Below are 25,121 nucleotides of genomic sequence, written 5' to 3' on the forward strand. Positions count from 1 at the left end.
ATGGATACTTGTGACTGTACTGTTTTATTTCAAAAGGTTTCAAAAGTTAATCCATCTTCATGCAGTTGAAACTCATTCCAGTGTGTTCGATCTCAAAGTCAAGGTTAGTTGTCAAGTGTAGAGATGGCAGAGTTAGGTGGGATGGTCAGTCAACTCTGCTCTCCTCTACAGGAAACACATCAGACGCACAGCATTTCCTGAGTGTTTGCCTTGTCCTCACCCATTTGGTGGCGATAATCATAAGTAACAGCATGGGCAACCCTAACCGGGAATTTACTTTCCGCTTCTAAATGTCATGAGAGTAGAGATAGAACGGCAATGGGACGTGACAACCTAGTTTGCAAGATAAGTATGGTGAGGCCACGTGCACGGTCATGCTGGTACACAAGGCATACAGAGGCACTCCAAAATGTGTGTGCAATGATAGGGGGCAGAGAAGTGGGACTGTACCCAGTGGCACCAACACCACCCTGAATGAGTCTAAAGAGCACGGACTGGTGGCACCTGGTGATCATGGAGCACACATTATGAAATACCCACTTCAAGGTCAGAAGTTAGCAAATGAAGGTCAACACGAACATCACAAAAAAACTGTCATCATCTGACCTACAGTCTCGTCTTCATCTCAATAACTCCCAGCTCAGATGCTCTGCTCAACAGAGAGTCCACAACCTAAACAGTCTAACAGTAGCCACAATGTGAAAGTCTGTGAGCAGGCTGCCCAGGGGAGGGTGGGCAGCACAGGGAGGTGGCTGATTGTCAAGCTGCCTCAACAACCAACTGAAAACTACACAACGCCCAGTATGTCCTGCTTTGCAAACAGTGGATGAAAATTCAGAAGCATGTTCGAGAAACAGAGATACATGGATGTGACACTCCAAACATCAGTGAAGCATGTTCCACCAGTTCTCATTATGGGGAGACCAGGCTCTCCTAGAGGGGCAACAACCGACATGAATGAGAAGATAGGTGTGTGGGTCTCACAGCAGTTCCGACTTGAATCCAAAAAGATCAAAACTTCAATGAATTTTGAGACCCAAGTGGTTGGTCATTGTTTTACCTCCAAGTTAAATATTTTTTCAACTGTCAACAGTTAGGAATCTACAACAGAAGAGTTAAAAAAAAAAAAAAAAAAAGAAGACGTACAAAAATTAAGGATTAGGCTGTTTGTATAAGAAGATTTTTACAAAATGGGTCATTACCCTTGTACGCTGACATTATAAAACTATTTTAAACTGAAATGGTTCTTAACAGATATTTCCTTTAGAAATGCAATCAATTTTTGGATAGGCCATTTAGAAAAACACACACATTGGCTTAAAGTTTAGTTTAATTTGCTTGGTAAGATAAAATAGATATTACATCAAAATTATTATCCTAATAAAACATGATGTTAGGGTGATAAGAGAGCTGTGAAGGGACTGAAACCTTTCAAAACCGCAAATTGTATTCAGCATGTAAGGGATTATTTTTTCCTGAAGAAATGTTCTCCAAATGTTGGAAAACTTGAATATACATATTCTAAGAAATGGATAAATGCATCAACAGAATTTAATTCTTTCCAATAAAACTAAAAGCTATGTGTACATTAAACATGAAAAATTGGTTACTTCTCACTCACCTTCCGGCAGTTTTATGTACACTAAGGTGTGATTGTTAAGTGTTGACACTACCTCTTTACTTCACTGTTATAAAAAATCATCCCTGGCAAAGCTGCAAAGATTAAAAAAATAAATCAACCAATACCAATATAAAGTAACTTCAAGAATGTGGCTATTCTTAATAACCCAATTTTAAAAAAGAATTTTAAACCAGTGGGCCATATGAGGACCGAAAATTTTACATTCTCCCTTATTTTTCTTGCCTCTGGGGAAAATTTGACAAGTTCCATGAGAATTAAAAATGTTCAAGGAGACGGGAGAGTTAAAAGATAAGCAAGGGAAATGGTTCATCTCAATCCTGCCTATGATTAATGGGAAGACAAAGGAAAGAAAGTAAAGAGTGTTTCAGAATCCCAACAAAGATGAGCGTTTATGACATTCACATTCTGCAGTAGGCATTTAGAGACAGAGCTAGGACTGTCTCATTTTTGAAACACGCAGGAAAACACGGAGACTCATAGGTCCAGTCCATGCCTTAGGATGAAGTTTCTAGGGCTGCCTTAACACCAAAGTAACTTAGGAGCAACTCTTATGGAACTCCACATCACATGGCCTCACCCTCATATTTTCACAACTTTCTCCAACAAACATCTCTGTTTAGGTGTGTGCCAGTGTTGAAACATGGCAGAAGGGTTTGCTGCATCTGGTGCAAATCCTACCTCCATGACTCAAGAGTCTGACCTCGGACAGTATCTCTGAACCTCAGTGACTCCCAGTGCAAAAATAAAGATGGTGGCCACCACTGTGGGTGGTTTTGAGCATCCAATGTGCATGCAGGTGTAAGGCCCTGGCCTGGCCTGACCAGCACGTAGAACTAAAAGAACTTTTTCTGTCTTCTTTGCGCTCTTCAATACAAACTCTTAAAAATTATATTATACCAATGTGGCAGTTAGTAAACATTAGCAGGTTTTACAACAAGGGCATCATCTTGGTGCTTCAAGTATACTTCTCCTGCCACCATTGCAGGATTTGCTCTGCAGGCTCCTCGCCTGGGTCTTCATGTGCCTGTTTCTCCATCAGGATGTGAGGACTCAGCGTGTCAATATGACATACCCCATTACATGAATGCCTGCTCTCATCTGTCCTGAACCATCTGCCAAGGGGCTTCTTTGCAGCAGTAGCTCTTGAGCATAGTTATGGGAAAAATTATTTTAAACCCTCAAAACATATTTTCTTCTCCCTTCCCTTATATGTTCCTTGCTAGTACATAGATGACCAGCGTAAGCCTCATTTTTGCAATACAACTTAGAACGGTGAGACTTAACGATGGTGCGAATGTGATACACATTCAGCAGAAACTGCACTTTGAGACTGAAATTTGGATCTTTCCCTGGCTAGTGATACGTGGCACAATGCTCCCTCACGATGCTGGGCAGCGGCAGTGAGCCACAGCTCCCTGTCAGCCCTGTGATCACCTGGGTTAACAAGACACTGCGTGTACTGCGCTGCCAAATGGCTCTGCCTGATGTGGGCTAATGTGAGTGTTCCGATCACACTGGAGGAAGGCTAGGGCTCGCCTAGGGTGCTCCAAAGCTCAGGTGTATTCTGTGCATTTTCAAGCCACAACATTTTCAACTGACAGTGGGCTTATCAGAATGTAGCCCCATGGGGAGGCAGGGATCGCCTGTATTGCCAATAGTGTCTGACTGACTAAGACATTTGCTCGTTTCTCAATGTCTAACAGTTTTATTATACTACTATACAGACATGAGGCAAAGCAGCCATAAAGATTTATTTTCAGCACCATTCTGTACATTCCCACCCGCAACTTAGTGGCCACTCCTCGTCTGCTGCCTTCTCCATCCCCCCACCCCCACAAGCTCCGCAGAAAATGATATTTGAAGTTGGCCTCTTGTCTCTATGGAAGATGACTGGAGACCTGCGAAGAGGACCCTTGTGTTGCATTTCTCTCTTCTGTTTATCCGAAAGCAGCAGAAAAATAAATTACAGGGCACTACAGTCACTGCTGGTAGTTGTGTAAGTGATGTGTGTTGAAGGTTTCATGAAAACATCCCTCTCTGCCGAAGGATTTGATGATAAGTTGGTTCCTGTTTATACCAAGTGCAAAATACTTTGTCCGGAGTATGCGTTAGTCCACTAATGAGTACAGAACACACTTCTATAGAATGGGATTCTTCATTACAAAAAAATTTCCACTACGGTAAATCAATGACCCAAGCCAATTAAATTTGTTGTTTTTTTCTTTGCACACTTACAGGATTCACCTTAAAGGACTTACAGGGACAGCCGGCAAAATAAGCAGCATCAGCCAACCAGGAAATGATTTTAGCACAAAGGACGCAGACAATGACAGATGTATTTGCAAATGTTCACAAATGCTAACGGGAGGTAGGGATGACTCTCTGTCTTCCTATTTGTATTGGCAAGGAACAGTATCATGGAGGGAAAGGCTGGCAATTTGGACTTCAAGTTGCGATTGGTGACGATGTCCACAATTTCATACGTAGACACACTAGCTTCATATAGGTAAATGTATTTTTCACTTTTTTAGTCTAAGTTTTAAATGAGAGTATGATAGTATGATAGGGAGTTAGACTTGTCAGCAAGCCAACCGGGTCTCCTCAGGACCTAGCCCGGGCAAGGAGAGGGGACATTTAACACTTAGCAAGCTCTCCTGAGTTTGTGCTTGCTGGATCCTAGAGAGATGGTTTAATTACATTTTGCTTTATTTAAAAAGTTAAAAATTCAAAGTAGCCACCAAAACAGTAATATAGATTATAGAAATATTTCCAACTAATAATTTAATGTTCAAACAAGAAATTTCCAGTTATCTTTTTATTTATTTATTTTGAGACAGTCTCACTTTGTTGCCCAGGCTGGAGTATAGTGGTGTGATCTCAGCTCACTGCAACCTCCACTTCCCAGGCTCAAGCGATTCTCCTGCCTCAGCCTCTCCAGTAGCTGGGATTATAAGTGCCCGCCAGTGCACCCAGCTAATTTTGTATTTTTAGTAGAGAAAGGGTTTCACCATGTTGGCCAGGCTGGTCTCAAACTCCTGGCCTCAAGTGATCTGTCCACCTCGGCCTCTAAAAGTGTTGGGATTACAGGCATCAGCCACCGCACCCAGCCCCAGTTGTCTTTTTAAAAAAGATTTCATTAATATACAGCAAACACCTATAAACAGAAACAAGTTAACCAACCAGGAACCAAACACAGGAACCAACTTTTAGAAAACATTAAGTTTTCTGATTTTTTAAAAGTTTAAGAATTCACTGACAGGCACAAACACTACTTAGTAACTGAGACAAGAAAAAAGCCTGACAAATGCTGTCAAGTGAGTTCTTAGAAAACACTGAAAGATTTAAAGTAGCAACAAAAACTCTGCCAATAGCGCAAACTGAATGTAAAGGATAACAGGAAAACCGGCAGGGTTTAATTTCTAGAGGACATAAATCATATTTGCAAAAATTAATACGTTACTCACCCGGGAAAACCAAAGGTAAGAGCTATGGTCAACATATTTTTATAAATCTAAGGAACTACTAAAACAAATGGATGAGTCAAGTTATGATGTATTTACACTATAAGAATCACTAACAGTCAAAAGGAGGATTTAGTAATGAAAGGAATATGACATTTGGTGATTTTCATACCTTTAAATTTCATAGCTTTTATACTGAAATAATCAGCCTCATTAAAAAAAAATTAATTCTCTTGTTCCTGAGATAATACAACTACTATCTGGTAACATAGGTATTAACCATTATTACACCAATGAGCAAAGCCCTCATATTGATTTTGCGAAGGCTTCTTAGAAGTTTCCCTCACCCTGGCACGATAATCCTTTTGAAAGCTGAACAGCGGGGAAAGTGGTTGGGTGGAGGAGCCACAGATACCTAGGGCTTTTTTTCCTGTCAACCATCCCCCGCTGCTGGACCCAGCTCTCTCCTTGAGAGGGTAGTGGTTTCTAGACCACCCATATGCGGGGAGCTTCTCAGGAGAGTAGGAGAATCACATTAATAACCAAGGAAACAATATATTTACTTACTCAAATCACGATTTAGGGGCTGAGAATGTAACTGGAAAAGAGGCTAGGGAGAGGAAAAGCAGCCTGAGAGAGAAATTGGAGTGGTCTTGCCTGTGAAGAGGTCAAATTCCAGCCCGTGGTCTGAACCATGAATGAAGCAGCCTAATGAGCAGCTCGATTTTGCATGGACAGCAAGTTCCATAGTCAGGCAAGCTGCAGAGGGGGCTGACCTAAGAATCTGTCAGAGTCCTAAATATGTGAAATATTCTGAATAGAACACACAAACTTCTATCTGAATCAACTGAAGTCACTCAGCTGTCACCACCAGGAAAGAATGTAGGAACCCAGAAGAAAAAACTGGCACTCACAAACTGACATGTAAACATAACATGTACATATACATATACATATATATATTCCCCCCCCCTTTGGCATCAGAGATCAGAGTTTTTATTTAAGAAACAATACATCACAGGTAAGGCTAAAGAGGCCCTACCAGTGCCATTCCCTACCTGCTGCCTGGGTCCAGGTTAATTGCCTGTATGTATTAATTTTCCTACATACGGAGAGATCAATCATAATTATTTTCTATATTTTAAAAATTAATATAAGGAGTATCATACCATATATGTCCCTCCAACACAGTGTTTTTGAGATTTATTCAGATTAATATATGCAAAACCAAGGTCACAGGAGTCCTCCTTATCCTTAGGGGATACATTCCAAGATGCCCAGCAAATGCCTGAAATCACAGACGGTATCAAACCCTATGTGTATATTTTTTCCTATTCACAGATATTTATGAAGTTTAATTTTTTTGTTTCTTTGTTTTTTTGCAACAGAGTCTTGCTCTGTTGCCCAGGCTGGAGTGCAGTGGTACAATCTTGGCTCACTGCAACCTCCACTTCCGAGGTTCAAATGATTCTCCTGCATCAGCCTCCCAATTAGCTAGGACCACAGGTGACCGCCAACACGCCAAGCTGTATTTTTAGTCGAGATGGTGTTTCACCATGTTGGCCAGGATGGTTTCGATTTCATGACCTTGGGATCCACCCACCTGGGCCTCCCAACATGCTGGGATTACAGGCATGAGCCACCACACCCAGCCAAAGTTTAATTTATATACTAGGCACAACAAGAGACTGAACACAATACAAAATTGAATAATATGCAACACACTGCTTCCAATTTCGTGGACCTAAGATTTGTTCTTTTATAGATTTTAGCATCCTTAGTGTACGATTTTTTTCCTTCCTTATTAAGTCAGGAACTTTCACCTTTTCACTTAAACAAAGCACTTGTTCAGATAGAATTGGCAGCATCATTACTTTTTGGGGCTATTATTGAGTCAAGTAAGGGTTACTTGAACATAAGCACTGTGATGTTGTGACAGTCGATTTAATAACCAAGACAGCTACTAAGCGATTAAGAGGTGTAGACAGCATGAATCCACTGGATAGAGGGGATCATTCACGTGTTGGGTAGGATGAAGTGGACAGCAAGAGATTTCATCCCGTTACTCAGAACAGCAGGCAATTTAAGGCTTATAGATTATTTCTGGAATTTTCCATTTAACAGTTAGGGCCTCAGCTGACTTCAGGTATCTGAAAGTGCAGAAAGCAAACACTGCAGGTAAGGGGGCACTACTGTGTTTCTTTCTCTCACAAATTCCAGCATGCTCCTGTTTTTTGGCCGAGCCCAGAAACTAAGGTGTAGATGGGGTTCCACTCCCAAACCCCCTGTGCCGGGCACCTCTGCTGCCCTGGCTTTAGCTGAGTGCACACCCTCACTTTCAATTTCCTTGTTGTCTATGAAAGGTACAGACTTCCTTTTTATGTAGCTCCACTGAGTCCTTAATATTTTGGGTTAAATTTCAACCAAAAAAATCCTTTAACAGAGCAAGGGGAACCTGAGTGAGTCCAGCTTACCATGTTGCAGGGACTGCAAAGTAATCCTGGTTGAAAGAGCGTTTCCCAACTGTTCCTCAGATGTCTGCTTATTCCTGCTGTAAGTGTGTTCGCACTGTGTGCTTATCAAATTGAACCATGGAGCAGTCATGCCTCTCCATGCAGCACAAGGGAAAAGGTGGAAGAATGCCGGCAAAAGCATTTGCAGTAATGGAACTGTGATGTCACAGGCATTCAGCCGGAAACCCATCCCTCTGCCAGGAAACATCCTGTACTTGCCATCATCTGCATGTACCTGCTCCACAGGCCTGGAATGTGCCCCCTGGCTTAGCTGAGTACGGCTGTCTTTGTGGAGGAGTTGCCACCACCTAGTTCCTAATTCCTTCTGTGTTTTACTTTCACAGGCTGGTGGTTTGATGCATGTGGTCCTTCCAACTTGAACGGAATGTACTATCCACAAAGGCAGAACACAAATAAGTTCAACGGCATTAAGTGGTACTACTGGAAAGGTTCAGGCTACTCGCTCAAGGCCACAACCATGATGATCCGACCAGCAGACTTCTAAACTCCCGAGTCCACCTGACAAAGACTGTCTCGTGCTATTTTCAAAGACTCAAGCTCAACGCACTGAAAGTCACGGCTGCGCGCTGTGCCCTCCTCCACCTCAGAGGGCACGCTCTCGGTGCTGACGGGACCCACGCGCTCCAGATTAGAGCCTGTAAACTTTATCACTTAAACTTGTATCACTTAACAGACCAACGCAAGACCCTAAACATGTGTAACTGCCATCAGACAGAACACCCATGCAAAGATGAACCCAAGGCTGAGAATCAGACTGACAATTTACAGATTCAGCTGTCACAACCAAGAATGCCATGTGCAAGTTTATCAGTAAATAACTGGAAAACAGAACACTTACGTTATACAGTACAGATCATCTTGGAACTGCATTCGTCTAAGCACTGTTTATAGACTGTATAGAAACCCATATGTCCTGAATTCACCATCACTATCACAATTAAAAGAAAGAAAAAAATCCCTAAGCCATAAAAAGATATATTCGCGGATATTCTGAGAAGGGATTACTAGAAGTTTAACATTTGGAAAAACAGTTAGTGCATTTTTACTCCACCTCTTAGGGGCTTTAAATTTTAATTTCAAAAACACATATTTACATTTAGGTTGACAGCTTAGTTTTAAGTTAATACTGAAATACGTATTTCAAGTTTATATGGTGGGAACTTCCAGGATCTCTGAAATTATCAACAGAAACGTGTCATTTTAGTTTATATGCAGACTGTACTATTTTTCTCTGCCTGATTGTTAAATATGAAGGTGTTTTTAGTAATTAAATATAACTTATTAGGGGATATACCTATGTTTAACGTTTATGATAATATTTACAGTTTTATAATTTGTTTCTGAAAGAACCGATTGTGCCTTGTGACAAGGAAACCTTTGATTTTTAATGATGAGGAAAATTATACATTTCATTCTATGACAAAGAAACTATACTATCTTCTCATTATTCTAAAACAGAGGTCTGTTTTCTTTTCTATTAAGATATATATTTTTAGAACTAAGTTACAATTTAATTTGTGGTTGAGAAAAGCCTTCTATTTAAGACATTTACAAAGCTATAATCTCAAGATTCACCCTTAAATTTACTTAAGAAAAAAAAAATTCACACAAGCAAGATTTTTTTATGTCAATTAGCAAACTGAAGAAAGTGTTTCAAAGTACAAAAAATCTGATGTTCTTAATGTATTTAAGTATTTGCAGAAAATTTGAGAACACAGGGCCAGGTGCAGCAGCTCACGCCTGTAATCCCAAGTACATTGGGATGCCCAGGCAGGCAGATCACCTGAGGTCAGGAGTTCAAGACCAGCCTGGCCAACATGGTGAAACTCTATCTCTACTAAATAATATAAAAATTAGCCAAGCATGGTGGCAGGTGCCTGTACTTGGGAGGCTGAGGCAGGGAGAACTGCTTGAACTGGGGAGGTGGAGGTTGCAGTGAGCTGAAATCACACCATTGCACTCCAGCCTGGGTGACAGAACGAGACTCCATCTCAAAAAGAAAAAAAGAAAGAAAGAAAGAAAGAAAAAGAAAATTTGAGAACACACAGCTTTATACTCAGGACTACAAAACTCCTAGAGTTTTAACTCCTTTTGAAATTTTCATAGTACAATTAATACTAATGAACATTTGTGTAAAGCTTTATAATTTAAGGGAAATTTCTCATATATTCCTTTCTGAGTCATTTTGCAAGGAAGTTCAGAGTCCAGTCTGCAACCGGCATCTACTATATGTCTGTCTTTACCTTAAAGTTTACCACTATTTTTTCTTTATTCCATTTTAAAATCTAATTTATGTTACCCCAACTTCTCCTCCCCCTTGACGTAGTTTTAGAACACACAGGTGTTGCTACATGTTTTGAGTCAATGATGGACTCTGGCAAAGTCAAGGCTGTTTTATTTCCACCAAGGTGCACTTTTCCAACAGCTATTCAACTGAGTCAAGAACTTCTCGTTCTTAGGGAGGTTTATACTTTATATTTATAAACTTTATATTTAAGTAGGTATCTACATTTAAGAAGGCTTTATGAATTCAACAATGGTATCATGGCCTTGTATCAATCTGAAAAACAACTGAAAGTAAGAAAATTTCACAGCCTCAAAAGCCAACAACAAGTTTCTATGATACCTCGATGACAACAATGATGGATACTTAGGCAGGGAAATGATAATGCCGGAGAAACTGGCAACAACACACTGAATTTATATCAATTCTCCATGTAAACAGGTGAAATGAAATTCAGGGTCAAATCTCATGATGTCATTGAGCGTTATATATAATCTCTTATGACAGAGATTGAGGGGAATTTATGTTTTTACTTTACACTTCAGTTCCTAACGCAGTATTTCAAACAAACAGTCTTGCTTAGAGGAATTTTTTCTCTCCTTAAGAAAACATTTATAAAGCTGAAAGGAAATCAAACAGTAATCTTAAAAATGGAAACAAAACAACCCAACAACCTAGATAACTACAGTGATTAGAGCGCATAATTCAACTGCTTGTTGTGTTACAGTCATATAGCCTACTCAAACAACTAAATAATAACACTGGTTGCAGAAAAAAAAATCACCATTTATCTTTCAGATATTAATCTTCTGAATAAGCTGTCACAAACCGTTTAATATTTTTGAACATGAAAGGCAACTTCTAAACATTCCTGTATCCAACCAAACCTTAAATTATCCACTTAATTATTACTTAATCTTAAAAAACATTAGAACCTGGAACTTTTCCAATAAACATTTGAAAGTTGAAGTGGAATTTAGGAAAGTCATAAAAATATAAAGACTGTTATCACAGCACTAACAAGCCATAATTTTTATACCTATCAGTTCTATCTCTATTAACAGTAAAAACATTAAGCAAGGCATAAGACTACCTTCCCAATATTTTAGTCTTTTTTCATTTTTGTTTTTCTCAATTCTGAGGACTTTCATCATCTTTAAATTTTCTTTGGACTTCATTCCTCACTACTTTTTGCAGAACGGTCTCACGTTCTCACAAATAAATTGATAAAAGGTGTTAAGTTCTGTGAATGTCTTTCGAATTATGGACATAATTCAAAAAAATGCCTGACTTGATAAACCTTAATCTACCCTTATGTTTTCAGTAATTTCTTGAGAACACCAAATTGCATAAAACAATATCTGACTTACAGGAGCTGCAGGGAAGTGGTTAGAGAGTTCAAACGGCTCCTCAGAAATCCAGTGACCCGATTCTAAAGACCATAGCACCTGCAAGTGATACAATAAGCAGATTTAATATAGATTTATTAGGCTTTGTGGGCAATAAATCAACAGTCACTTTGAAGACACAGCAAAAACAAAACAAACAAAAACTTCAACAGTGATACAAGCCACAGATCTGAAATAGATGGGTTCTCAACAAAGTGCCTTCAGAATCTTCATGTTGCATAAACGTTATAAATGGTAATAAAAACTTGGTTAAGAAAAAGTCTCATCATAACAAGAAATGTGAGTCATTATTCTTGTGAGGCCAAATATTTAAATATTATCCACTTTTTAAACATACGAAATATTATATATAGATTTTAAATTCCAAGTTTCTCATTTATGAACTGTTTTATAAATAGTCCTCTGTAAATATTCCAGAATTTTATTCATTAAAACAACGAATTAAAAGAAGATGGATCACAAGTCTAAATTCAAAAGCAATCCCTTTGGCTTGCGACTTTCTAACATTGGCTAATACTTTCAGAAGTCCTCCGGAACACACTTGAAATTCCTTCCCAGACTTTGGAAGAGTAAAATGTCCCATAAACAAGTTTTCATCTTCATCATGATCATCATCATTATACTCAGTATTTGAATCTCCACACTTTTAAATGATCAATATGATGTTTTCCTTTTTAATTCGGTAATATTTGAGGTTCTGCAGCCATCTCTACTCCAGGACCAAACTCCCTGAAAATCTGTCTTCATACACCAGAATTTTACAGCTAAAATAAGAAGGCTGGATTATGTAATTCATCTTTATTGTTTATTATTTCTGAGACAGACTCTCACGCTGTTGTCCAGGCTGGAGTGCAGTGTTACAATCTCAGTTCATTGCATCCTCTACCACTCAGGTTCAAGTGATTCTTCTACCTAAGGCTCCCGAGTAGCTGAGACTACAGGCACCCACCACATCTGGCTAATTTTTTTTTTTTTTTTTTTTTTGTATTTTTAGTAGAGATAGGATTTCACCATGTTGGCTAGGCTGGTCTCGAACTTCTGGCCTCAAGTGATCCACTGACCTCAGCCTCAATGCATGTTATTTAAAGAGATATACTAAGAATATGTGAGGCTTCCGACAAACTCATATAATTAGACTAGGAAATAAAATGTAAAACGTTTCAAAATCAGGTTCATTTCACACAAGAGGCAACATAAGAGAATAGTACAGTGAGAAAAGCAATGTACCAGTGACAGAAGCCAGGGAACCAGCCTTAAAAATGTGTGTGACATTTAAGTTCAAATATATTCCATGTTAAAATGTCAACCGAATTTAAACAACCTTATGGAGAAAATTTATGTCCTCTGAATTTATACCTTTCTAAATGTTAAGAAAATAAAACATAAGAGGCTAAAGTAGAGTTCTGGTGCCAGTAAATTAATAAATTTAATGTACATAGGCATCCCAGGAATTAATATTGTATAGAGATAGGAGAAAACACTAATTCAATTGTATTAAAATAATCAAATCAGAAATACAGTGTAAACACTTTGCTCCAGAACTTTCATTGGCCAAACACATCTTCACCTTAGTAGAGTGTTCAAAACAGTGAAAATCTTTGAAAGAGCACAGGCAGGGCTGTAAGCAAACTTAAAAACATTGGCCCAACATCTTTCTCATAAGAAGGGCGGAGTGAATTCAGCATCTGCTGCAAAAGGAATTCAGCATCTTGTAGATAAGACATTCTGTAACAAAAATGATGGTTTTTTTTTAAATTTTAAATTATCACTCATAAAACCCAAACCTTGTTGAATTTAAATAGGAACTGCGTCTGTGAATAGAAACTGCTTCATTTCTTCTTTTCTGATTTGTATGCACATTTTATTTCTCTTGTTATTGCACTGGATATAACTTCTGGTTCAAGACAAGGAAGGAGCAGTGAGAGCATGAGAGTTCTTTGAACTACTTTGTGAGGCAGATTTATTCAGTTTATTGTAGTATAGAGTATCATAAAAACCTAAAGTGGGCCTGGGGCTGTGGCTCACATCTGTAATGCCAGCACATCGAGAGGCCGATGTGGGCGGATCATCTGAGGTCGGGAGTTCAAGACCAGCCTGACCAACATGGAGAAACTCCATCTCTACTAAAAATACAAAATTAGCCAGGCATGGTGGCACATGCCTGTAATCCCAGCTACTCGGGAGGCTGAGGCAGCAGAATCGCTTGAACCCGGGAAGGGAAGTTGCAGTGAGCCGCGAACACACCATTGCACTCCAGCCTGGCCAACAAGAGTGAAACTTCACCTCAAAAAAAAAACAAACAAACAAACAAACAAAAACCCTAAAGTGTTCAAATTAATGTATCTATGTTCAAATTAACCTATATATTATATTAATGTGTCTATGTGCAAATTAGCCTACAGAAAGCACAAGTTTTTTTTTTTTTTTTTTTTTTTGAGACGGAGTTTTCGCTCTTGTTACCCAGGCTGGAGTGCAATGGCGCGATCTCGGCTCACCGCAACCTCCGTCTCCTGGGTTCAGGCAATTCTCCTGCCTCAGCCTCCTGAGTAGCTGGGATTACAGGCACGTGCCACCATGCCCAGCTAATTTTTTGTATTTTTAGTAGAGATGGGGTTTCACTATGTTGACCAGGATGGTCTCAATCTCTTGACCTCGTGATCCACCCGCCTCGGCCTCCCAAAGTGCTGGGATTACAGGCTTGAGCCACCGCGCCCGGCCAAGTTTTTTTGTGGGTAGCTGTTTTTAAAGAAAAAAAAAAAATATATATATATATATATAGTTTGTTTGTTTGTTTTGTTTTGTTTTGTTTTGAGACAGAGTCTCGATCTGTCACCAGGTTGGAGTGCAGTGGCGCAATCTCGGCTCACTGCAATCTCCACCTACCGTGTACAGGCAATTCTCCTGCCTCAGCCTCCTGAGTAGCTGGGATTATAGGTATGCACCACCACGCCCATCTAATTTTTGGTATTTTTAGTAGAGACAGGGTTTCACCATGTTGGCCAGGATGGCTTGATCTCCTGACCTCACGATCCACCGGCCTTGGCCTCCCAAAGTGCTGGGATTACAGGGGTGAGCCACCGTGCCCGGCAAGAATTCATATTTTTAAAGCCACTTTAGCTTCACAGCAAAATTAAGCGGAAGGTACAGAGAGCTCCCATACGCCTCCTGCCCCACACATGCATCTCAGTGTCTACCACTGGAGCGCAAAATGTGTCGGACCTAGTCCTCCCATGCTGACACATCATTATCGCCCAAAGTCCACAGATTACATTACAGTTCCTTGTGAGTGAAAAATGTACACTATGATTGAGTAATGGGCTGGCCAGTGCTTGCAGTGCTTCCGCAAGCTGTTTTCAACTTCCTATTTCTTTCTTTTCTTCAGACAGATTCTTCCTCTGTCACCCAAGATGGAGTGCAGTGGTGCCATCTTGGCTCACTGTAGACTCTGTCTCTCAGGTTCAAGCAATTCTCCTGCCTCAGCCTCCTGAGTAGCTGAGATTACAGGCACACACTATCATACCTGGCTAAATTTTTTGTTTTGTGGATTTTTAAATTTTTTTTTTTTTTTGGTAGAGATGGGATTCACCACATTAGCCAGGCTGGTCTCGAACTCCTGACCTCAAGTGATCCACCTGCCTCGGCCTCCCAAAGTGTTGCGATTACAGGCATAAGCCCCTGTGCCCAGCCCTCTCAACTTCCTGTTTATTCCTCAAAGAATAACTAGAAATTTCTGAGTGATCAAAAGGATTCCAGCTAAATATCAGTAAATGTTACATCTCCTGTTAGGACCAATCAAATTAATTCTTATTTATTCATTAATTTGTTAGTATTTTCTTAACTGCCTAAGAAATTATCTTCAGCTAAGAAAAAAAATTATTCACAAAGTATTTCATAAGCAAAAACACTGAACAAGGTACTCAATTTTTGACTTCTCAAAAAAAAAAAAAAGAGGGAAAACAACAAGCAATTATTTTAATGTATACGTGATAAGAGAAAACTGGGGGGAGGGAAGACAATCTGTAAGAGGAATTTAAAGTTGGGCTTGAAAAAATGACCACATTTAATAATGACTCCCTACTGGTATGAAAAGTACAACTGTAACATGAAGCTGACTTAACTCATTGGCGAGCATTAATGATTGTGTTGAAAACGTTTGTCAACATTCACAATTTTTGATAGGCAACATTACTGTTCATCGTAACGCTAAGTTTATTCAAAATTTTTGAATAGCCAGCCTTATCCAAGTATACCACCCAGCAGAGCTTACCACCCACCATACTGTGAAATTCAACTGCAGCTGTGGTACTAAGAATACCTGTGGGAACTAGAAAGGAAAAAGGTAGGGAGGGTACGGGTGCTTTCTTGTGGCATACAGAAGCCAACAATATTCTCTGCATACAAAAGACTCCACGTTGTATAAAACAGGGGTCCTGGTACCAGTCTGTGTCCTGTTAGGAACTGGGCCCCACAACAGGAAGTGACTGGCAGGCGAGCCAGTCAAGCTTCATCTGTATTTACAGTCGCTTCCCAGTGCTTGAATTACCACCTAAGCTCTGCCACCCATCAGATCCGCAGTGTCATTAGATTCTCATAGGAGCTCAAGCCCTATTGTGAACTGTGCATGTCAGGGATCCAGCTCCTTATGGGAATCTAATGCCTGATGACCTGTCACTGTCTCTCGTCACCCCCCTACAGGACTGTCTAGTTGCAGAAAACAACCTCAGGCCTCCCACTGATTCTGCATTACGGTGAGTCGTAGAATGATTTCATTATATATTACAATGTAATAAGAATAAAGTACACAATAAATATAATGCGCTTGAATCATCCTGAAACCATTCCTCCCTCACCCTCCCAAGCCCCCAGTCCCTGGAAAAATTGTCTTTCACAAGACTGGTCCTTGGTGTCCAATTTTATGAAAAGGGCTGGAGATTGCTGCTGTAAAATACCACTTGATTAATTAAAAATCAAATCTCACAGTTAGAAACTTGTCCCACAGATGTAAGCCATGGGAGTGTAGTTAATTTCAAAGAGTTCAAAAGTATGTTTTATGTTCCACTTTACTGGATGATACTTTAGGAGTAAAGTTAGACACATCTTTAATCACTGAAAGTGATTGGGGTGTTTTCGCCACTATCTCCTCCATCCACCCTTCACTCCACCAATTGTGATAAAAAGTATGGTTGTAGGTGTTTAAGGTGTAGAAACACATTCAGCATTTGCAGATTTCTTCCTTAAGAATAACAAAAGTAATAATTATTAATTTTTTTACTAGTTTAAGCTAACAAAATTATAAAACTCAGTTACAAAGATTTTTCTCATCAGATTTTATAGATCCTTTGTCTTAGTTGTTAGGGTAATCGATTTTCTCAACATTTATGAGACTTTGCTAGTTTTTATGCTGTTTTGGATTTTTCTAAAGAAAGAAGAATATCTGTAATTCTTCCTCAACTAGACAGTATAATATTGCCTGTGTTAAAAGCATAGAATATAAATATAATGATATAATACAATATGAATTCTGTGTTAAAAGCACAGAATTCAACAACTGGGTTTAAACCAATGTCCATCTTTTTACAGAGTTATGAAAAGGGGAAGGTTAGTTAATATTTCTGCCACATGAAGACATTATACATCCTTATTAATGACAAAAGCACCCATGCAGTTAATGCAATAGTGTGACAACCAAGTTATTTCTAGGTTACACTGAACTTCAGGAGACAAAACTGGGGATGTCAATGGTATAATTTTTAACAACAAAATAATAGGGTACTACGTCCCAAGCATTTTTGAGCCAGAAAATAAAGGAGGTCGAGTCTTCCGAAGAGACCAGCTTGAACTGGCAAAATTTCAAGGCAATAATATCTATTCCAAAATAAGCTATTCCTCTGTATTTCCAACACATCTCATAAAATCAAGCAATGCTTCCTATAATTCCATAAAGTTCTTTTAAAAACACAAACTTATTTAGTAGTTGTGGTACTGCCTTAACAAAGCAATTTTCTATCTATGACATTTTTTTAAGTGAGGTGAAACTGGCATAATATAAAATTAACCATTTTAAAGTGTGCAACTCAGTGGCATTTTGTATCACGATGCTGTGCAGCCAGCACCTCCTTCTAGTTTCAAAACGTTTTCATCACCCCAGGAAAACATCCTGTACCTATTAAGTAATCACCCCCCATGCCCCTCTCGCCTCTATCCCTGGTAACTTCTAATTTGTTTTCTATTCTACAGATTTCTCTATTCTGGATAACTTGTCTGAAAGAAAATTATACAACATGTGATTTTTGGGTCTGGCTCCTTTCACTCAGTGTGTCCAGGGTTCATCCAAGTTATGCTTTTAATGAATGCTAGTGATCAGTGTCAAAAATGCTTGTTGAGGCCGCGTGCAGTGGCTCACGCCTGTAATCCCAACACTTTGGGAGGCCAAGGTGGGTGGATCACAAGGTCAGGAGATGGAGACCATCATGGCCAATATGGTGAAACTCTATCTCTCCTAAAATACAAAAAACTACCCTGTGTGGTGGTGCATGTAGTCCCAACTAGTCAGGAGGCTGAGGCAGGAAAATTGCTTGAACCCAGGAGGCGAAGGTTGTAGTGAGCCAAGATCATGCCCACTGCACTCCAGCCTGGTGACAGACCAAGACTCCGTCTCAAAAAAAAAAAAAAAAAAAAAAATGCTTGTTGAATAATAACAGTATTTAATATTTATTGAGTGCATACTGAGTACTTTATTTAGGTGATCTTTCCATTCTTTCACGGGTAAAGATACTGCCTTACCCAAGGTTACACAGCTACAGTGCAGCAAGGTTAACAGTAAAATCCACTGCCGTATCCAGTAATCTTTTCAAAATACATAGGTGGTCACATAATACCCATATCAAGGTTATGGCTATAGAAGATAAAAAATATTCTCTAGGCTATCTTTGGAAGTAGATGGTAGAAAGAATGTAGGCTATGAATTGAGGAAGAGTTGAATTCAAATTCAAAATTCATGATTTCTGGCCAGGCAGTGTCTCACACCTGTAATGCCAGCACTTTGGGAGGCTGAGGTGGGTGGATCACTTGAGGTCAGGAGTTCGAGACCAGCTTGGCCAACATGGTGAAACCCCGTCTCTCCGAAAACCAAAAATTAGCCAAGTGTGATGGCATGCACCTATAATTCCAGCTACTCAAGAGGCTGCGGCACAAGAACAGCTTGAACCCAGGAGGTAGAGGTTGCAGTGAGCCAAGATGGTGCCACTGGACTCCAGCCTGGGCAAAAGAGCAAGACCGTCTTTAATTTTTTTTTTTTTTTTTTTTTTTACCATTTCCAAGCACAGTGACCATGAGCAATTTACTGAAAGTATTCAAGCCACAGTTTCCACAGAAGATTACTGCATTGACTAACTGGTTGAAGGTATATAAAACACTTCATATCTTTAAATGTTCCATGTAACTAAAACAGCTCCATATCTTTAAATATTTCATGTAACTAATATCACTGGATGCTGTCCCATCTCCACCCTCGATTACTAAAGGGAATCCTCTAGCTCCTTTATATCCTGGGGACCCAATGCTGGGTCACAGGACCAGCAGCGTGGACCTCACCTGTAAGCTTGAGCAGACCCAGACCCAATGAACCAGGATCTGCACTTCAGTAAGATCTGCAGGTGATCCACGTGTTAGTAAGGTTTTAAAAGCACTGCTCTGGCTGTCTCATAAAGAAAGGGGCAGGAGGCGAACTATCTAACACAGCCTATTTAACCAAGGCAGGGAAGATAAGCAATAAATTACTACAAGTATGTCGTTAAGAACACATTTCCCTTTTAAAAGACATTAACCCTCAGAGACTAAATTCCAGGTGGTGAGAAGGAAAACAAGCTGCATGTTGACCTAGGCTTGAATATGCTTACAAAAAAGCTCAGCTCTATTAAACACAGGTATTTAAGTTCAATTTATTCTGATTGCATTCTACCTAATCCTTTCCAGTTTCCAGAAATGAAAACGGGAGATTCTCAGACATTAAAACTTAATTGCTCAGTAATATCCACTTTATAAATACAGCTAGGCAATGACCAGAGCGACCCAGCATGTCACCACTGTACTACTCACATGTGAAGTCCAAACATCTTTATAAATAACTAAGCACGCACTTCTCTTATCAAAAGGAAAACAAAGAAATAAATATAACAAATTCCAATGTAACTAAGATAAATAGCAGAAACATCACTTCATTGTATGAAAACACAGCAGAAATTATTACCAACACAGACAATAAACCAAATATTATGGCTACTAAGAGTAATCACTGTTTTTTGTTCATCTTTGTCTGTGAGTTTGCATTACAAAGTTGTTTTTCTTAAAAGAACACCAGATCACCTTATATTAATGAATTTTAACAAGAAACCCATTAACTACATGGGCGAATTACGATTTGGACTGATGTATAATTTTTTACGTGATTTTTTTAACTCATCGGGGTAAGAAGAAATTCTGAGATTAAAAAATAAAAATAACAGGTCATCTGTATACTCATTTATTCATTCAACAAATAAGGACTGACTTCCAAGTCTAATCTTAGGTCCTGGGGCTATGTAAGCAGACAGGCACATTCTCTGCCCTGGAAGGACTGGCAATTGATAACTAACCAGTTTCCACTGAAGAGGCTCTGCTTCCATTTTTAAAACATTCTCCCTTGTGCCAGGAAGAGTGTGGCTGTCTCTGAAATACTACCAAAACTACTGTTTACAATTTAACACTTAAAATAAATGGCCTACTACGATAAAGTGTATACAAAATATCAGAAATACATAAAAAGAAAAAATGGTGAATAACAGTATTTGGGTATATTCTTTCTTATTTTGTTGTTACCCAGCAAAACCAAAGTCAAAAGAAACTGCAGCGCCAGGCATGGTGGCTCACGCCTGTAATCCCAGCACCTTGGGAGGCTGAGACAGCTGGATTGCTTGAGCTCAGGAGTTCAAGTCCAGCCTGGGCAACACAGTGAAACCTGTCTTTACAAAAATACAAAAAACTAGCCAGGAATGCCAGGGTGCACTTAGAATCCCAGCTACTCCCAGCTACTTCCAGCTACTCGGGAGACTGAGGCAGGGGAATAGCTGGAACCCAGGAGACGGAGGTTGCAGTGAGTCAAGATTGTGCCACTACACTCCAGCCTGGGCGACAGGGCGACAGTCTGGCTCAAAAAAAAAAGAGAGAAATTGCATAGCATTCGGTGGAGATGTGTCTCCGCTGCCTTTAGGGAACTATCCAGTGGTGTGTTGATAGACAGGGTTTGAATCTGTGTCCTCATCCAAATCACAGGTTGAATTGTAATCCCCAGGTTGAAGGCGGGGCCCAGTGGAAGGTGACTGGATCCTGGGGGCAGAGTTCTCAAGAATGCTTCAGCACCATCCCACCTTGGTAATGTGCAGTGATTGAGTTCTCGCTGAGATCTGGTTGCTAAAAGTGTGTAGCAATGCCCCACCCTTTCCTCCTGCTCCAGCCATGGAAGATGGGCCTGCTTCGCTTTCTGCCATGACTGAAAGTTTCCTGAGGCCTCCCCAGAAGCCACCATGCTTCCTGTACAGTCTACAGAACTATGAGCCAACAAATCCTCTTTTCTTTATAGTTTCCCAGGCTTGGGTATTTCTTCATGGTGGTGTGAAAACAGACCAATACATGTGTGGCACAGCAAATCGTGTGCAGTCTATGGAAGAAGAGCAGGGCCACATTAAGGGCAAAAGCACTTGACTCTGCCAGAGCCTCCCTAGAGCCACTAACCAGGAAGCAGACAATGGCATTTACACGTCAAAGCTAAGTACGTAGTCTCTGTACTACCCAAGAGTACAATAATTTAACAATAATAATTTAACAATCATTACTGATCAATTAAAATTAGTTACTTAATAGTCAATCAATAATTGATAAAGATTATTAATTTTATAATATTAAATAATTATTAATATAATAATATATACAATGCTTGTTAAATTATTAAGTTAGGTAGAACTTTAATATTCTGGCAAAAAGGCCAGATGCGGTGGCTCACACCTGTAATCCCAGCACTTTGGGAGGCCGAGGAGGGCAGATGAGGAGGTCAGGAGATCAGCCTTCCTGGCCAACATGGTGAAACCTCATCTCTACTAAAGATACAAAAATTAGATGTGCGTGGAGGTGCGTGCCTATAACCCCAACTACTCAGGAGGCTGAGGCAGGAGAATCACTTGAATCTAGGAGGCAGAGGTTGCAGTGCGCTGAAATCACACCACTGCACTCCAGCCTGGCGAAAGAGAGAAAGTCTATCTAAAAAAAAAAAAAAAACAAAAAAAAAAACTGGCAGAGAAACCTTCTTTCAGAAACAAGAACCCATGAAAAAGAACTAAAAAATAGATCTATTATGAACCTATGGCAAGCTGTTACTTTAGCTGGCAAAACTGCCTTACATATTTCTTTTTCTCTGGTTAAGGAAAGCCTAACAAATTTTCTGTATGAAATTTTCCTATGAAATTCTTTTCATTTGGAATTTCTATTAAATTCAGTGGAAATGAATTTTAGGAGAAATGCATTAGGTGCATCATACATCAAAAGTATCAGGTAGCAAACTGTACCATGTTGTCAATTATAGCTTTGAAATAGAAGTACAACAATTTTCTAAAATCTAGTATTTGTTACATCAGCTCTCTTCAAAAGCTAACGCTGCCCCTAAAACCAAATTCACAGAGGGTACTTTGAGACTGTAACAGAAGAAATACGTTCCTTGGCAAACTATTTTAACTTGGGGATAGAGTTTAGAAGCCTTGAAAAGAGGCCAGGCATGGAGGCTCACACCTGTAATCCCAGTACTTTGGGAGGCCAAGATGGGCAGATCACGAGGTCAGGAGTTCGAGACCAACCTGACCTACATGGCGAAACCCCGTCTCTACTAAAAATACAAAAATGGCCAAGTGTGGTGGCTCATGCCTGCAATCCCAGCACTTTGGAAGGCCGAGGCAGGTGGATCACGAGCTCAGAAGTTTGAGACCAGCCTGGCCAACATGGTGAAACCCTGTTTCTACTAAAGATACAATAAAATTAGCCAGGTGTCGTGGTGTGCACCTGTAATCCCAGCTACTCAGAAGACTAAGGCAAGAGAATTGCTTGAACCCGGGAGGCGGAGGTGGCAGTGAGCCGAGACTGTGCCATTGCACTCCAGCCTGGGTGTCAGGGCACGACTCTGTCTCAAAAAAAAAAAAAAAAAAAAAAAAAAGCTTTGAAAGAATAGACGGTTAACAATGCCCCCAACGTCCCTGAGGGACATCTAAATGACACCTAAATGATGGACAGCTGAAGACAGCTTTTGAAGTTACAGATAAAATCAAACCATGGTTGAATTTTCCAATGAATACCTGAAGTTAAGGTATTCTGTGCTGTTCTTTACTATTTACAGCGAGAACTTCCTGATTGCGATGTCAGAAACAAACGTGAAACTCCAGATGCCTGGTGGAACACTGCCAAGTTTCCACTTTTATGTATGGCCAAAGCTTGGAATTTGTGCTGCAGTTCAGCATGGACCAAGTTCAGGTTCAAAAGTTTCAGTCATAAAGCAAAGGCGGGAGAACCGCGGTCTACAGGGAAGACCTGTGCTACTTTGTGGTTGATCTAAGTTCGTAGAAAAGTAAAGACAAAGTGTGATCCCTGAAGGCCATCATTTGGAAAAGGATGGGTGGCAACAAGTACCCTCTCGACTTGTTGGTTTTTAGCCTTATCCATTTAAAGTATTTGCCAAATACAGCAACTTTTCCATTCATATATATAATCTTAGTTTACTTTATTTTCCCTGATAACTCAGCCAACAGATTCAGATGCTTCCCAAGACCACACTCAACTCAGCATAATGCAGCCACATCGCCAAGCACCAGGAGGATAATCTGTATTGCAGTAGGCAACATGAGAAGGCTGGAGTCACACTTCACAGTGCCCTGTCCGCTGCCAACCAGTCTCTTGGATGCAGCTGCAGAAATGCATCCAGGAATAACTCTACACTGTTGCTTCCACCACTTGAGGTACCACTGACTCTTCAACTATTTTAGTCACTGGATTCAACCTACTTTTTTTCAAGGTCTCTGACAACATCCACCTGATGAAATCGAACAGTGGCTTCTGTCTCATCCTATTCACCTTCAGGCAGCACTCAGCATCCTTCCTTCTGGAAAAAGTCCCCCTTCTGACTGATGCCAGGTTCCCCTGGTGTCTCCTCCAAGTTGCTAGCTGGCTCCTCCTGGCTCCCCCTGCCTCCTCCTCCTCTTTCCTGACTTCTGCATGGCGGCACAGCCCAGAGCTCCAGCTCAAACGCACTTTATTCTCTATTCTATACTCCCTCCCAGCTACCATGGCTGGAATGAATAGTTACAGCCCCAACCTTGTCTCGCAACGTAGGTACATATCTATAATCTGATATGTGATATCTCTATTTTGAATGTCTAGCAGGAATCTCAGACTCAATACGCCTACATCAATTTTGTATTGTACCCCAAACTCTGCACACAATTTTCTCTCCAAGAATTCTCTAACTCAGCAAATGGCACCATTACCTATACTTAGTTGCCCCAGCAAAAAAAAAAAAAAATGTAGGTGGGAGTCTTCTGGACCTCTCCATTCCCACACACCTCATGTTACGAATTCCACTAGCTCTTCCTAGGAAGCGCACCCTGCTCTGCCTCCCCAGCTAACGACCCCTCCTCCAGACACCGCCGCAGACAGTCATTTCTTCACCAGACGATCTTAGTTGCCTCCTGCCACTCACTCTGTTCCTACCTCCCTGCAATCCATTCTTTGCTGAGAGGCCGGAGAGACAAAAGCTGCCACTCTGTGGTTAAAATACTCCTGTGGCTTCCACATCCCTTGTCATGATGGACACAGCCATGCCGGGTCCCTAAAGCCTTCTCCACCACCTGTCCTCCTTAATCCCTGTGCCTCAGGTATTCCTCTTTCTTTCAAAGTGCAGCCTTAAGACCCAGCCACTGGCTTTTCCATGCCAGGTACATTAAGTAGATTCTTTCTAGCACCTTTAGAACATTAAAGAAAAATATTAACAATACGAAAATGATGATCAAAGTTTATTTCTTTTTTATTTTTTGAGACGGAGTTTCGCTCTTGTTACCCAGGCTGGAGTGCAATGGCGCGATCTCGGCTCACCGCAACCTCCGCCTCCTGGGTTCAGGCAATTCTCCTGCCTCAGCCTCCTGAGTAGCTGGGATTACAGGCACGCAACACCATGCCCAGCTGATTTTTTGTATGATCAAAGTTTATTTCTAATAAAGTCTGTGGTTGCATCTCAAGGTGACTCCACAGTCATCGCATACTAAAAAAAAAAAAAAATCACTCTGATTCTTTCAGTCTCCACCATCTGTCATTCCTAGCACCCACAGTCTTGTCCACATTTTTTCCAATGTCCTCCTGGAGGGCAGCACCAAAGCCCTGAATTTTCAAAATGAATCACTTTTCAGTATCTGTCATCAATCAAGAGATTATGGTCCTGGGAAGTACGGCGGCTGCAACCTGGGAAATATGAACATTGAGGACTTGCCAGGAGCAACAGACAGGGGGATGGCGGACCCAGACTGCAGTGCCTGCCTCCGCTGTTCCCAGTGGCCACGTGCAGCAGCCTGCAGGAGCCTCTGCAGAGAATGAGCTCGGGCACTGTCCAGGAAACACCTCAGTGAAAGCAGAGGAGAACCTTGGTGGGTTCTATGTCTGGGCAAAACCAGAACCCATTAATCAGGAAAATGCATAAATTAGATTCCTGGAGATAACTGTTCATAGTCA

General features: G+C 40.4%; 2 protein-coding genes across 7 annotated transcripts in view; one reads left to right on the forward strand and one right to left on the reverse strand.

The window, feature by feature from the left end:
- Positions 1 to 9,050, forward strand: part of ANGPT2 (angiopoietin 2) — a 28,853-nt gene extending 19,803 nt beyond the window's left edge. The window contains exons 7-8 of the mRNA XM_010332579.3: positions 3,880 to 4,010; positions 7,961 to 9,050. Of these exons, the coding sequence (XP_010330881.2) occupies positions 3,880 to 4,010; positions 7,961 to 8,121 (292 nt within the window). The 3' untranslated portion in view covers positions 8,122 to 9,050. The remainder of the gene's footprint in view (positions 1 to 3,879; positions 4,011 to 7,960) is intronic.
- The window catches only part of MCPH1 (microcephalin 1), a 312,577-nt gene that overhangs the window by 192,673 nt on the left and 94,783 nt on the right, over positions 1 to 25,121 (reverse strand). For all 6 annotated transcript variants that reach the window (XR_012513049.1, XR_012513048.1, XR_012513046.1 and 3 more), the window contains 1 exon segment: positions 11,292 to 11,369. Coding sequence is in view for 2 of the 6 variants with exons in the window: in NM_001279990.1 (NP_001266919.1) it covers positions 11,292 to 11,369 (78 nt within the window). In the remaining 4 variants the exon portion in view is untranslated.

This window comes from Saimiri boliviensis, chromosome 13 (assembly GCF_048565385.1).
Source record: "Saimiri boliviensis isolate mSaiBol1 chromosome 13, mSaiBol1.pri, whole genome shotgun sequence".
Lineage (NCBI taxonomy): Eukaryota > Metazoa > Chordata > Mammalia > Primates > Cebidae > Saimiri > Saimiri boliviensis.